The sequence below is a fragment of the Limulus polyphemus genome, unplaced genomic scaffold (genome assembly GCF_000517525.1).
Source record: "Limulus polyphemus unplaced genomic scaffold, Limulus_polyphemus-2.1.2 Scaffold583, whole genome shotgun sequence".
NCBI lineage: Eukaryota > Metazoa > Arthropoda > Merostomata > Xiphosura > Limulidae > Limulus > Limulus polyphemus.
Window position 1 is genome coordinate 201375 of NW_013666193.1, and position 13853 is coordinate 215227.

The 13853-nt window shown below is 36.2% G+C and overlaps 1 protein-coding gene across 1 annotated transcript in view; it reads left to right on the top strand.

Moving 5' to 3' along the window:
* Positions 1-13853, top strand: part of LOC106459261 — a 78930-nt gene that overhangs the window by 36528 nt on the left and 28549 nt on the right. The window contains exons 9-11 of the mRNA XM_022385715.1: positions 4451-4590; positions 7521-7728; positions 8832-8916. Of these exons, the coding sequence (XP_022241423.1) occupies positions 4451-4590; positions 7521-7728; positions 8832-8916 (433 nt within the window). The remainder of the gene's footprint in view (positions 1-4450; positions 4591-7520; positions 7729-8831; positions 8917-13853) is intronic.

Genomic DNA, 13853 nt, shown 5'->3' on the forward strand with positions numbered 1-13853 from the left:
CTATTCTAATTGGTATAACATAAATAAAAAGTAGTTTAATAAAATTTTGAACGTAAGACACTAAAATCTTGTGTCATGCATAGTAAAAGGTACTCGTGCTGATAGGGTTAATTTAGTTTGATTTATAATTTATATTTCTTACGATTAATTTCCTTTCTGAGGGACCTTGGGGCCTGGGGTACCCCCCCCCCCGCCCCCCTCCCGCTCCCAATATTGCTCACCTTCCTTCTATAACAGCTGAATCCATTTTCAGAAGACCTAAATTTTGTCAGTTTTCCTCCACCTTATGATGGATTGCATTCCAGGTCTCTATTGCAAAATCTGTTAGGCTTATCTCAATTTTTTTTAAACATGTTTCACAGTATATATTCCCCTTCTCTTGACATTGTTTTATGATTATCTTTTTTGTCTCTCTTTTGAGTGTGAATATTTACTCGCCTCTCCCTTTTTTGCCTTAGCTTACCATCAGGTAGATTTTCTTCCTGATTTTATGTTATTTGCATCTATGGTAATACTATTCATTTTATTGCCTACCTAGTTTTTTAGCTTCATTTTACCTTATCAACTCTCCTACAGTTAATGTTTACCTTCCACCTCCCTTCTTTGGTGTTCCACTTATATTTAGGGATTTTCTTGGGATACCTCCTTCTTCTTCCTTCCATATTGCGGTGTTTGCCATCTTCAGTTCTTTCCCCACACTTGTGGCTTCTTTGCATTTTGGGATCTTATAGGGTGGGACACTGCTGTTTGTTTACCATCCACTGTTCAGTACCTTTCCATCCTTTACTTGTCTTATCTACATGTTTTCTTCATTTGTCTTGAATGCTCGATGCTGATTGGGATTCTGGATCGATTGGCCCCACCTCAATCAATTCTTGGGTCTTTCCCGTTTTAATATTTAGTTTTTGATCACATTTGGGTAGGCTGTTTCTGCGGGACTAGGAATGCCCATGGTACACATTCTTATCTTCGTTTTTTCAATGCAAGATTTGGTACTAGACTGGCTTCGTGTCTTGACCTTTGGACTTGTTTCGGTTCCACATGTCTTTTGTGGGGTGGTCTGCATTTTACCTGACTTCCACATTTTGGAGGATTTTACCTACACCATTCATTGGATGTCTAGCTTCAGTTAGCTCCTTCCTTAACATACTCATCTACTCCTTCCACCATCAGCTCAGGTAATTGGATTTTCCAGCTGGATAAGTTTTTCCTGCTACATACCTCACATTCTAGTCTCTTTGGGGTGTGTATTTGTAAACACCTCCTCCAGTTTTCTGTTATCTGAGCCTTTCCTTTGGGTTTTTTTCTTAATTTTCATCCTTCCCTCTTTGTATATACACATTGATAGTTGAACATATCCATCACGATGTCGGATTTACTGCCTCCTCCCCATCTTCTGGATTGTTTCTCATGTTACAGATGCTTTGTCCTCATTGCTAATTGACTTTCCAGTCCTGATACACTTTCTCCCTAAAAATGACCTCTCGATCCTCCTAGTTTTTGGTGGCTCTGCCTCCTGTGGGATACTCCACCACATGAAGTTTTTGAATCTTTATCACTTCCCAGTTAGTTACCTTTTTGTTTTTGGTCTCTGGTTCATCATCCACTTGCCATGGCTGTCATTAAGTTCAGACAAGTTTACATCCAGTTTATAAAATTAATTTTTTCTCATTCCATCAGTCTTCTTCCCCTAATTTTTGTTCATCCATGTGACTTAGGTTCAGGTCTTTCTGATTGATCCTTCCTGGCCAGCACTGCTTTGGTTTTCTTGGCTGTTTCAGCTTGATTTGTTTCTTTTGTTGTGGATCGATTTTATTAACCTACATTTTAGTGGCTCATGCGATATATTCCTTTCGACCTTTTCGTTTCTTACCATCTTCCACATTTCTTCTCAGTGGGATGCAGATGACCTTCTTTGTCCAGTACATGCTGTGGATTGCTTCATTGTTTTTACGACTTCTTTCCATTTAATCTATTTCCCATGGTTTCCTTCCCTTACTCCAATTCTTTGTTGGTATATTTTTTTTCCTTCCTCTCTTACCCATTGGCTTGGATTGTGATTCAATTGGCTTTTTATTCCTTGTCTCCTTCTTCCTGTCATCACTTTCTGGTGTCTTCACTGAGGTTGTGCACCTTCCCTTTTCCCTGCATGTCTACCCTGTCATCCGTTGGAGATACTTCATCTGTCAAGCACTAGGACTACATCTCATACATACATCTCCCATTCTCTGCTTTGGGTAGCTGTTTCTTCCTTTTCAGGGTACCATCATCTACCTGTTGCCATCCTTCACTTTTTAATGAGACTGTGACTGGGTAATTTACCTTTTTGTATATACACCTCTTATTTTTATTTTTGGATCCCACTCTGTGGCAAGTGGTACCTGTCCAGATGTACTTAAACTAGTCAAATCTGTAAGACCATGTCAACTTTCATATTATAATTTCCATGGCCAAAAAATGCACACTACTGAGATGGAGCGTTCACAAGATTGCTTGTAGATTTATCTTCCCAATATGTTTGCTTCATTAGTTTGCCCTTCCCAGACTGTACCCACCCATGGACTACATGGGTAAAGTAGAAAGGGATAGTTGCCCATCCCTGCCATGCCTTGTATTGAATAAATCGGTATGGTCTGCTTTTCAAAATAGGGTTTTGTGGTCACCCATTGCACTGTTTCAGGTGCTGTTGTTCCTGTTCCTCCAGACTCTCCACTGCTTTCTCCCCCTTTTCTTTTAGTGGAGTTTGAGAGTCCTTACCATTTTCCAGTTCCAAGCCTCTGAGGTGGTGGACCATGGAAGTATCCTCTGAATGTGTTAATGAAATACAAATAATATATTTGTATATATATACATAAGTGATTATAAAATCATTCAGTTGAGAGTAGGGTGATGGTGTTCTGCTGGTGTACATGAAGAAATATCCTCCACTATGTAACAATGGAGTGAGCTGTTAAAATTGCAGTTCACCCCTTCCTTTGGGATCCCTGATCCTACCCCCACGTGGATGTCGGTTTCCAATGGCTGGGTTTTGGATTTAGAGCTGAACCAATCAACATAATCTCTTACACATGTATTATAGATGTCTATATTCCCTCACTCATTTATATTTTTGTTACTCCAACCGTGTTGTAGGTCATGATAGAGATACTTGCAGATTACTACGATTCTTCCCCTTCTGCTATTGATGTTCTTATTATTCTGAGGATGTTACTGCACTTTAGGTGGTTCCTGTCATTTTAAATTTGAGTGAGATTGTTTACATTCCACAGACATCTTTTTGATGTTGGGTTCCCGAATGGATCAATCAATTTCTCACATTGTTATCGTGTGCCCTGGTCTCTTGAAATCGAGGTGAAGACTGTATAAACCTCTTTCCTACACCCACATGGATGTTGGTACCCAGTGGCCAGGTTTTGTATTGTAGTCGACTTACCAACATTATAATTCTCATCCTACCCTGCATGGATGTTGGTTCCTAGCAGCATGGGTTTTGGATGTAGTTGACTTACAGTGTATGGTCTGTTGCACCCTAGCCACTATACACCTAGGGGCACGTTCTTTTCGTCTTACCCACTAATATGTTTTCTGGGATTGAGTTTAATAAATATAAGTATGGTTGGATCCCTAGCCTATCATAGTTCCCTCTGACTTGGATGTGCTCCTCCATCTTTCCACCCTGGTACAGAAGTGGTGTGGTATCCCATGTATGATCTTCTACTTTGAGGATCTACACTATGAGGGTGTCCTTCGGATGCTTTCAAAGGATGCTTATTTCGTTCCCTCGTACCAATCTCTCCATCTATTCAATGTGGAATTCTAGCTATTTATGTGAGAGGAGGTAATGTACTTTATCAGAAGTTATAATTTTCGTACACTTAAAATGTATTTCCGATAGGACTTCTGCTCATACTTCCCATCTTTCCTCCCACTGAAAACTGGTGCTTTCGTTTTCTACCAAAACTTGAAGTGAATAGAGGGAGTCGCATGCATTAAGAGAATGTGTCATACTCTTATTGGTGGAAGGTTGTCGCATAATGATTTGCATGCAAGACACATTTGAATCAGTTGATTCAAAGATGGGTGGGAGCTTCAAGGCTTGTGCCATAGGAAAAACAGTCTTGCATATGGAGAGCAGCACTGAATGAGAATATCTATTTATGTGAAAGGAGGTAAGTACCTATGGGAAATAAATTTTCAGTATAGGAAAATTATAACTTCACACAGTGTGAGGGGAGGATACACAAATGACATATATATATCTCAGAGAGTGTGCTAGCACTCTGTGGAAGAATGTAATGAAAAAAAATGGCGACCATTATTGCTATAATACATAAACATAATACATAAATTTGGGTGACAAGCTATAAAGTAATAAAGGTCTCTTTGTAACAAACTTATAATAAGATGAATATGAACATATTATTTACTGTTTCTTTTATTATAACCACAGACATAGCTGATAAACAGAGCTTTACCCCTCTTCACTTTGTTGCCAGAAGTGGGTCAGCAGAGGCTCTTATGGAGCTACTGAATGCTGGAGCAAGTGTAAACATCAAAGGTTTAGCCAATCAGATCCCACTTCACCTGGCTGTGAGTTTTATATAACTTTTATGGTACAATAAGTTTAATATAGTTTCATATGATCTAATAAAATGTACGAGTTTTTGAAAGTGCTTAGCAAAATATTTATTTGATAGCAAAAAGAAGTATTGACATAAGATGGAAAAACTGGAAACTGGTTTAGCTCCACAGGAAATCATTAGGCTTAGTTTTAGTCACAGTTTGATATTTATATTACTTTTGAAGTTCTACATTTATAACGGAAAGTAAGTTGTACAGTTTTGGAGCCTCACCACTTCATCATAGTCTATGTTGCCACATTAAATAATGCTTCATCTGGCAATTTTACCAGTATGTCTTCCTGTGAAATAGCAGGAATATCCACTTCATTCTTGAGCTGATTGTGGCATGCAGTAGTCAAATGGATATGTCATGAAAGCTACTTGTGTTACACATGACCTGTGTTACTTGTTGAGATGGAGATCCTTCTTGATTGTATCGCATATTGTTGTCTGGGGAATATGGACAGCTTTTGTCACTGACTTTTATGTTGGTGTATTACCACCTGTTACAAGATACCATACTTTGCCTATCATGACTGGGATAAGCATGTTACTTTCTGGATTGTCCTAGTGCCCCCAAATTGATCAGTGTTCTTTTGTTTTTCAGGTCAGTAAATACAAATGATATCTTTTCTTGAAATTCTAAATCTCCTATATGAATGAATGAATATCTTGCATAGGAAAAGACTGTTACATACCCATCCCAAAAACAATAAGTTTTGTATGGTATCTCACTACCTGCAAAAACAAATTAAATGTCCTGATACTTGACATTCCAAGATGGTTGTGGTTGTCATGCGACTTGCTGATGTACTTTTCAAAATTATTTTCATATAACTTACTTACCCCTCTGTAGAAAAGCAGTATGCTGTGTTAAATAATTTGATAAAACAAGATTTTATCAGAACTATAGTTATGAAGTAATTAGTTAACCTTACATTATTATATTGTATTGTAAAGTAGTAGGCCAAATTTATCATATGGTTGTATAAGAAGAAAAGATAGTATAAATTACTATGAAGTTCAATTCAGAACACTAGTGTTGTTTATGTTTGTACAAATATTCCTTCTGAATCAGTTTCAGAACTTTTATGTATTCAATATTGTCAAAGTTTCTCTAGCACTAATTATTAGATATAATATTCTCTATGGAGCCTGTTAGAGTGACATAGCCACTACAAATGAGAATTTAAGAGAGAATAGAGGTAATTATAAAGATTGCTGTGGGCCTACGTATTTGGTTCAAATTAGTCAAGAGCTATCTTATAAATTAATTGATTTTATTGTTATTATTATTTTAAAACTACCTAAGTAACTATAACACTCTTTTGATTCTTAACTTTCTGTGTTTAGTCTTGAGTAGGTTTAATTTGGCAAGTAAGATTTAAAATAAGGATCATAGGAATAAAGGTGGGACTTTCTTTTATTATTGATAGCCAGGTTCTGCCAATTTTTGTGCCTGGTTTACATAGAGGGTTCTTAATTTAAACTTATGAACATTAGATAAGAATCATTCTTTTCAGGTTAACTGTCCCAACAATCTTGAGTAGGCCAAAGATGCATCAAGAATGATGAAGAATGTGAAAATTAGATTGATATTTGCATCATTAGATGTAAATAAAATAAAAATAAATGAAAATATAACTAGAAGTGATTCTAACAGAAATTGATTTCAATGGAAATGAAAGGATATAAGTATAACTGAAAAAGGTAAAAAAAAAGATATTTTTTTAACTGTCTGTAACTGAATTTTTTGTTTTATTGATATTTATTTATTTTTGGATTTATTTTTCTTTATTTTTTCACTTTTACTTTTATGTTATTTTTTAATATTTCTTTTGATACACTAGAGGTAATTAAAAATATTAATATTCTATCAAACAGTTAGTCCTATTAACCTAATGAAGGGCTTCTGCCCAAAATGTAATTTACTTGAAAAATAAAATATCAATTAATTTGTTCCAAGTTTTATGTACCATATCATAGTTTTAAAGTAGATAATAAAGTGCTTATTTCTTTTTAAAAGATAAGGTACTAGGTATAAATTTGTTCCACTCTATTTCATTAACTTTGATATTATCAACATTCAGAATGAGGAAATTGTAGCTAAATGTTGACCCTGATTTTAAATAATTAATTTAACTATTTTTCTATTCCATAGGTAGGACAAGTTGGTATTTGATAGATAATCACATGTTGTTTCTTGTAGCATTACAGATTTCCAATATTTTCATTTGAAGTGGACATATAACTGTGGTGTCTTTACATACCCTGATTATGTGAATATGTAATAATGTTGTGCATTTGCAATAGTTTATTTAGTCTTGGATTAGTTAAAAAATAAGCTTCAGTAATCATTGTTCTTAAACTGTTGTTCAGAAAGATCCTTGCTAGAAATAAAATATGTACAAATCATTATATGCAGCTTCTTCATAATAGATTAAAATATCTCTGTAGATAGTCAGAAAGCAGCAGACTTGCTTTTGAAAAGTCTTTAAAAGCCAGAAGATGCCTGACGTTAAAATCTTTGGTTCCCATAATATCCTACCACTCCTATCTTTGTTATAAGTGTAAGCATAACATAAAGTAACTATTTTAGAAATATATTATTATGTTGTTTATAGTATTGTCTGACAAAAGGTTATTGTGTATTGTGGTAAAAACACTTTATTTGTTAAATATCTTATCTGAGTCTTGAAGAAAAATTAAGCTGTGAATTTTTGGATCATGACCCAGCATATGATCGTCCCATGAGTTGTAATACCTTCTTTGCTAGTATAAAAATAATTTTTTCAAGTAATAATTTTTCAAAAATTCAGCTCACTCAAACAAATTTGTAATATAAATTTACACAGAATTCTTTATTGAGACTTGGATATTTTTTCTCTCATAACTCAGGCAAGCTCTGGAAATGTCACCTGTATATCAGTGCTGCTAAGTAGAGGAGCTGATATTACAGCTATAACAAATGAGGGAAAATCTCCAATTCATTGTGCTGCAAACAACCAAGTATTTGAATTGCTCAAAGAAGCTCTTGAATCAGTAATGATAGAAAAGGCAGAAAAGATGCGGCTTATCCCCCTGCAAGGATTAAGTTGTCAGGCAGGAAAGTGAAGAAAACTTTTGGATAGTTTTGCTTTGAAAAACAAACATTTTTTTGTTGTGTATTATGCATGTAACATGTAGGAAAAATTGTATTATGTTAATGCTTAATTACAACATACATATTATCTTGTTTATTTAAAGCAAAACAGACTCCTCCAGGTTAGGAATAGTTGCTTACACGCTGTGTGGAATCACAGAGCCACACTTTGGAATCCCATTTTTTTGATAACTTGCATTACATAAATTTTCAAATCAGATTCCAGCTTTTTTATAATCTGAAATACATAGGAATAAAAAAGATATTGATAGCTCTGAAGACAGAGCAGAGTACAAAAAAAAGGGTATCTATGGAGTCTTATTCTGATAAATTTTGACTGGCAAGTTCCTCCCAAGATTTTGTTGGAATCCCAAGTCTAAAATTGAGGATGAAAAACGTGTTCAAATAGCACACTCATGATGGATGCCTTAAGGTAGGGTGTTTAAACCGAATAAACACATTCTTACAATTTTCAGATAATTAAAGATTTATTTCAATGAGCTAATTAACAATTTTGCAACTTCAAGAAAAATAGCAGAAGTGTCTCATACAGTTGAAGAATGACTCCAGGGGAGGGGTGATAGAATCTCAGAATTTTGTAAGGATGAATGTGTGGAGTCCTAAAGGAAAAACTATTCCTACCCTGGATGTTACTGATTAACAATAATAATTGCACTGTTTGATTTGACATATAACATTGTAATATCACATAGATGTTTAAATCTGAATAATAGGCAGTTTTATCTAATGTTTTTATTTCTTTTTATGTAATTAGAGTTTTAGAAACTTAAATTTAATTTTGATTGTAGCATTATCATTAGTGGATATTTTCGAATACATCCAATAGCTCACTGTTGAATCCCATGTTCTGTCTAACATTTGCTAAGGAAATCAAGTTTGTAGAAACTAATGTTTTACTTTAAAAAAAAGTCATACAGTTTTATTGATATATTCACAAAGCCATGACAGAGCACAGTTTTAATATTACATCACTTACTGTTATAAGTACATAAGTTATCTTTATTTATATGTTGAAGGTTTAACATAATATTTGTAACTTGCTGTAGGTATGAGATACAGTGGCTGTGAACCTCATACTAATAAACTTGGAAATAGATTATCTTCATCCTTTAAAGAGATTAAAAGCAAAAGGTGAGATTTTTGTGGTTTTGAAAAATTCTGTTATCATTTACAAATAATGTATTAAAAACGTGATTTAATAATTCAGATATATACAACCTCAGAATTATGATTTAGTAATTTATTCTCTACAAATGTTTCATAAGCTTCTGAATGTTTAACAACTACGAAATGTAATAACAATGAGTTAAGTTATGTGAAACAGATTCTGTGTAACTAAAATTATTATAGCTTTCTAAAAAATATCATATGGATAGGGGGAGAGAAGAATAACAAAAAGGTAGAAGTGTAAAAAGATAACTAAATAAAATATGTACAATGCCAATATATAAAATACAAAACAATCATAATTGTAGTTTGGATATAGAAAAAAAATTTATCTCTTAATGTTATTGTCAGACTTTCTTAAAGTTTCGCATTTCACAATATCAAAAACAAAACTTTATTACAACATGACCACTTGAGTAAAAGTAATTCTGCTTCACAAATTGTAAGCAAGATGTTTGAAAACAAATCACAAATTATTAGACAAAAATTATCTCGTGTGTGAAGATATTTAATTAGGCTAATTACAAAATCGGAAAGTAACTTGGCAAGATGATTCAGTGATGTTAAAAGTTGAGGCTCAAGATTTTTTATTAATTTAAATGTTTTTAGTACCATACAAAATTCACTTATAAGACTATGTTATGTTACATTTTTTAATGGCTGGAAAAATGAACTCTTTTTTCAGACTGGTCGGCACCTTTTCAGGAGACAAGTGCAAACCTGTATATCACGTTTCAAAATTTATGTACAAAATAATAATCCTTTCTCTATTCAAAAATATTTTAGAATTGATAGTTTGTAATTTTGTAACATTTGTTATTGTAATTTGCAAATAAAATTAAAAATATTCAAACTTGCATTTCTGTACCACTCAAAGGAGACTCACCTGTAAACAACACTTATCAATTTTTTTCAGAATTTTTATGCCAATTCCAAAGTATAGGTCTGTACATGTTAAGAAATGATCATCTCTTGATAACTGTACTCTCAAGGTTTTGTTTGTCAAATGGTTGTTTTCTTTATTTCTCTATTTAATAGCCTTACAGCATGTGATCACAACAAGTAATGTAGCACTGAATGAAGTAAAATATGTACAGACAAAATTTGAATACCATTGCATAGAGCAGAATATAAATTATTTATGCTAATGCAGACTGAATAAAATTATATAAGAAATAATTTGTGGTTCCAGTACTGTATCTTAACACCTCTCGCATAACAGCTTCTCTTGTTCAGTGCTGCCCCCTATATGTGCAAGAATTTCGTTTGCCATTAGCCTTGAAACTCCCACCTACCAACATGTTCAATGTGGTTCTACTGCATCTTCAAAATATAAATAATTATGCGACAACCCTCCACCAATAGAAGAGCCACACACTCACTGATGCAGGTTACTCCCTCCATACAATTCCTCCTAACCTTCACTTCTTGTTTGGCACTGTTGTGTTCATACTCAATTTTACTCATGTTTTCAACTTTGCACTTGTTTTTCCTTTGTTTCCTGAAGTAATAATTTGTTTTCGAGTTGTTAATGATTTTTCTTATGGTTTCAAGTGAAAGTAAACTTCATTGTATTTTTCTTTATGTTTTGTTGTATTACTACAGTTGAATCATAAATTCTGGGTTTGGTGTCATGGATGCCACTGTAATAACTGCTACTGCTTCGTCTGTCATTTCTCAGGCATCAGGTTCTACACTTTCAGTTGAGGAGGTCTCAGCCATTGTTCAGTGGGAGCTTCAACACTAGATGATACAGCCAGCTTCTCTCAAACATTGACAAGATCTTCCTATTTGGAGGAGTCTGGTTTTGATCATGAAGGTTTGGAGAGCCTTTTTCCTCCTCCATTCAATGTTGTGCATTCCTGTGTGTCACCTGTGGAAGCTGCCAGGCCCCTCTCAGCCTTTTTGGACATAATTGCACAGGTATATTACCTTGTTTTGTCTATGTCACTCCATCTTCTAAGGCACTGCGTCTTCCCTTTTACACACGTCTCCTTCATGAGGATAACTTATCCCCCCCCCCCCTCCTCCAGGTATCAGGGTTTCATGTTGACCAGTTGTAGGTGCAATTACATTCAGGATCCAGCATGCCTTGTCCTCCAAGCTCTTCAAATTTTTTTGCTTTAGCTTATAAATAAGCAGATTTTCCTTTTCCAGACTCACTACACCAAGAATCTTTGATGTAAGTGTCAGAGGGGAATCCTAATTCTCTGGTTAGGTTCTCCCAAGCCCAATTTTTAGCTGACCTTAACCTCTATCCTTAGATACTTGTCTGCCGTGAACCTCCTATTCACCAATCCCCTGCAGGCATTTTGGAGGAGACTCACAAACTCATATTTCGATGTTGGTGCATTTATCCTCAGCCCTCTCCCTCCAAACATAATTCCTTTGCTGCTGGGATCTCTTGGGTAGGAATGTACTTTTGTCTCACACCTCAACCTATCTGTGCGACCTCAGAATGGCAACATTCTTATGCAGATCTATTTTTGGAGATGTCCCTGGAGTCATGGGTGAAGTCTGTGAGACAATATTCCTCCATTTCTTTGTTGGTTTCCCAGTTGTCTCAGCCTTCATCTGCCCCTGCTCCCACTACCATTTTTCATCCCACACACCCTCATCTTTACTTGCTCCTCTATTCAGGGTTTCAATGATAGGTTGTTGTATTTCTCACCACAGAAACATGCTGCCAAAAGTTACTGGTGATTACCCAGTGGAATCTGGCCAGATTTGGTCGCATGTGACAAGAGTTCACTTCTGATCTTTGGGTTCTTCAGGTGCTGTCTGAGGGCCTCTTCTTTCACTTCCTTTCTCCCCTCCATTATAAACAGGTCTTCTTTCCTCACCCCTTGGGATCCCATGACTTGCCAGCATCTTTTTGAAACATTCTATACTCTTCTCCTCAAGGACACTATCAAACCAGTAAGTCAACCCTCTACAGGTTTTTACTTCAGGCTGTTTGTAGTTCCCAACAAAACAGGTGACTGGTAAACTTGTCTCTGCTCAACTGTTTCATAGACCTTCCCTATTTCACTGTGGAATCTTTTTCTCCCTCTACAGTAGGCTTTTACTCCAGGTCTGTTGATGACCAGTGCAGACACCTAACATGCATACCCCCACATCCCTATTCCCAACATTATAGAAGTATCCTTCAGCTCATACACAGGGACCAGGTTTACCTCTTTCACATGTTGCCATATTGGGCTGGCCATGGCACTTTTTGTGTTTTGTCAAGTACTCGGGGCCTTTGCTCGACTAATCCATGCCCAGGACTTGCATTTTCATCGTTATAGAGACAACTGACTGTAACTGGCTGCATCCGAACCAGTAGCACACAAACACACCCACAGTTACTTCTGGGAGAAGCAGCATGTGTAGGTTGGATCATCAAGGTGGAGATGTCTTTCTTTTCACCTTCTCAATACCTTGTCTACATGTAAATATTTTTCAACTACTACCTAAGTCAAGCCCAGCCTTCTTTTTGTCTGCAGTCGATGGAGTTTTTAGTCACCAAGGCCTTTACATTCACTGCATACAAAGTTTTTTCTCTTTTGTGGATATGGGCTTCCATAGAAGCTCTTATACTCTTAGGTCATGCTTACATGTTCACCCTTCAGTGAACACTACAAGACCAAAGGAACTTTGTTAGGTATCCCTTATCCCTTATTCATCTACCCTTCCCTTCTTTTCATTTTCACATGGTTGTCAGACAGAGACAACATCACAGTAAGTGTTCCTCTCTCACCACCTTGTCCTGAGTTGCACCTGTTTACAGATGCTTCACTAATGGGTTGGGGGTGAGTTTGGTGCATCAAATCATTATGTTGTTGGTCTCCTGTTGAGAAACCATGCATATCAACATCTTGGATTTACTGGCTGCCTGTCGGGCTTTGGATCATTTACTTCCCTCTGTATGAGGCTAATTGGTCATGGTCTATTCCAACTATTCAACAGTTGTCTCATACATCAATTGACCTGGTGGCATCTGTTTCCAAACATTAGAACTACTCTTTTGGGCCCATACTTTTCACACATGCCTCATTGCGTGTCGTATTTTTGGTACATTATCTCTGGTTGCAGGTTTTTTTTTCCCATCCTAGCCATATCCACCCCACAGAGTGGTCCCTAGACCTTCAAGTTTCCTGGTAGCTGTGCATACACTGGGGTACTCCTCATTTGGATGCTTTTGTCACACATCACCACACCAAATTACCCCTAATCTGGTCCCTGGGTTTGGTGGTAGATGATCTCAGTCAGGACTGTACCAACCTGTACCTATATGCCTACCCACCGATCTATCTTGTACCCAGGGTGATATCCATCATTCAGCCCACTCTGTGTTGAGTACTTCTGATAACACCTTTCTGGCTCTCACAACCCTGGTTCCTGGTTCTTACCCTCCTCCAAAAGACAGCTTCATTACCTCTTCCTCTTTTGCCATTCCTCCTTCGTCATCATTTTTTCACCTGCACTTATCACACTCCATCTTCATATGTGGATTTTCTTCAGTCCTTTGGTTTATCATAAGTTCCTTTCTTCCTGACCAACTATACCTCATGTTACAGAATTTTACTTGGCTGTTTGATCATAACTCCTCGGTATCTACCATAGCAGGATATCAAACAGCCTTGTTCAATACCTTCCATTTTACCACATTACACAAAGTGTTTTCCTATACTAATTTTCCCTTTTGTTATGTTTCTTCTGGATCAGTTGTCCTCTTCTCCCTACAATATTGCTGGATTGGGATATTAATGTTGTTCTACACACCCTTACCCATCCTCCTTTTGCACTCTTAGCCACCTGTTCCCTCTACCATTTATCCCCTACAACCTATTTCCTACTCTCTTGGTCCTGTGGTCTTGGTAGTCGGACGATCTTGTCCATCATTGTTTTAAAACTTT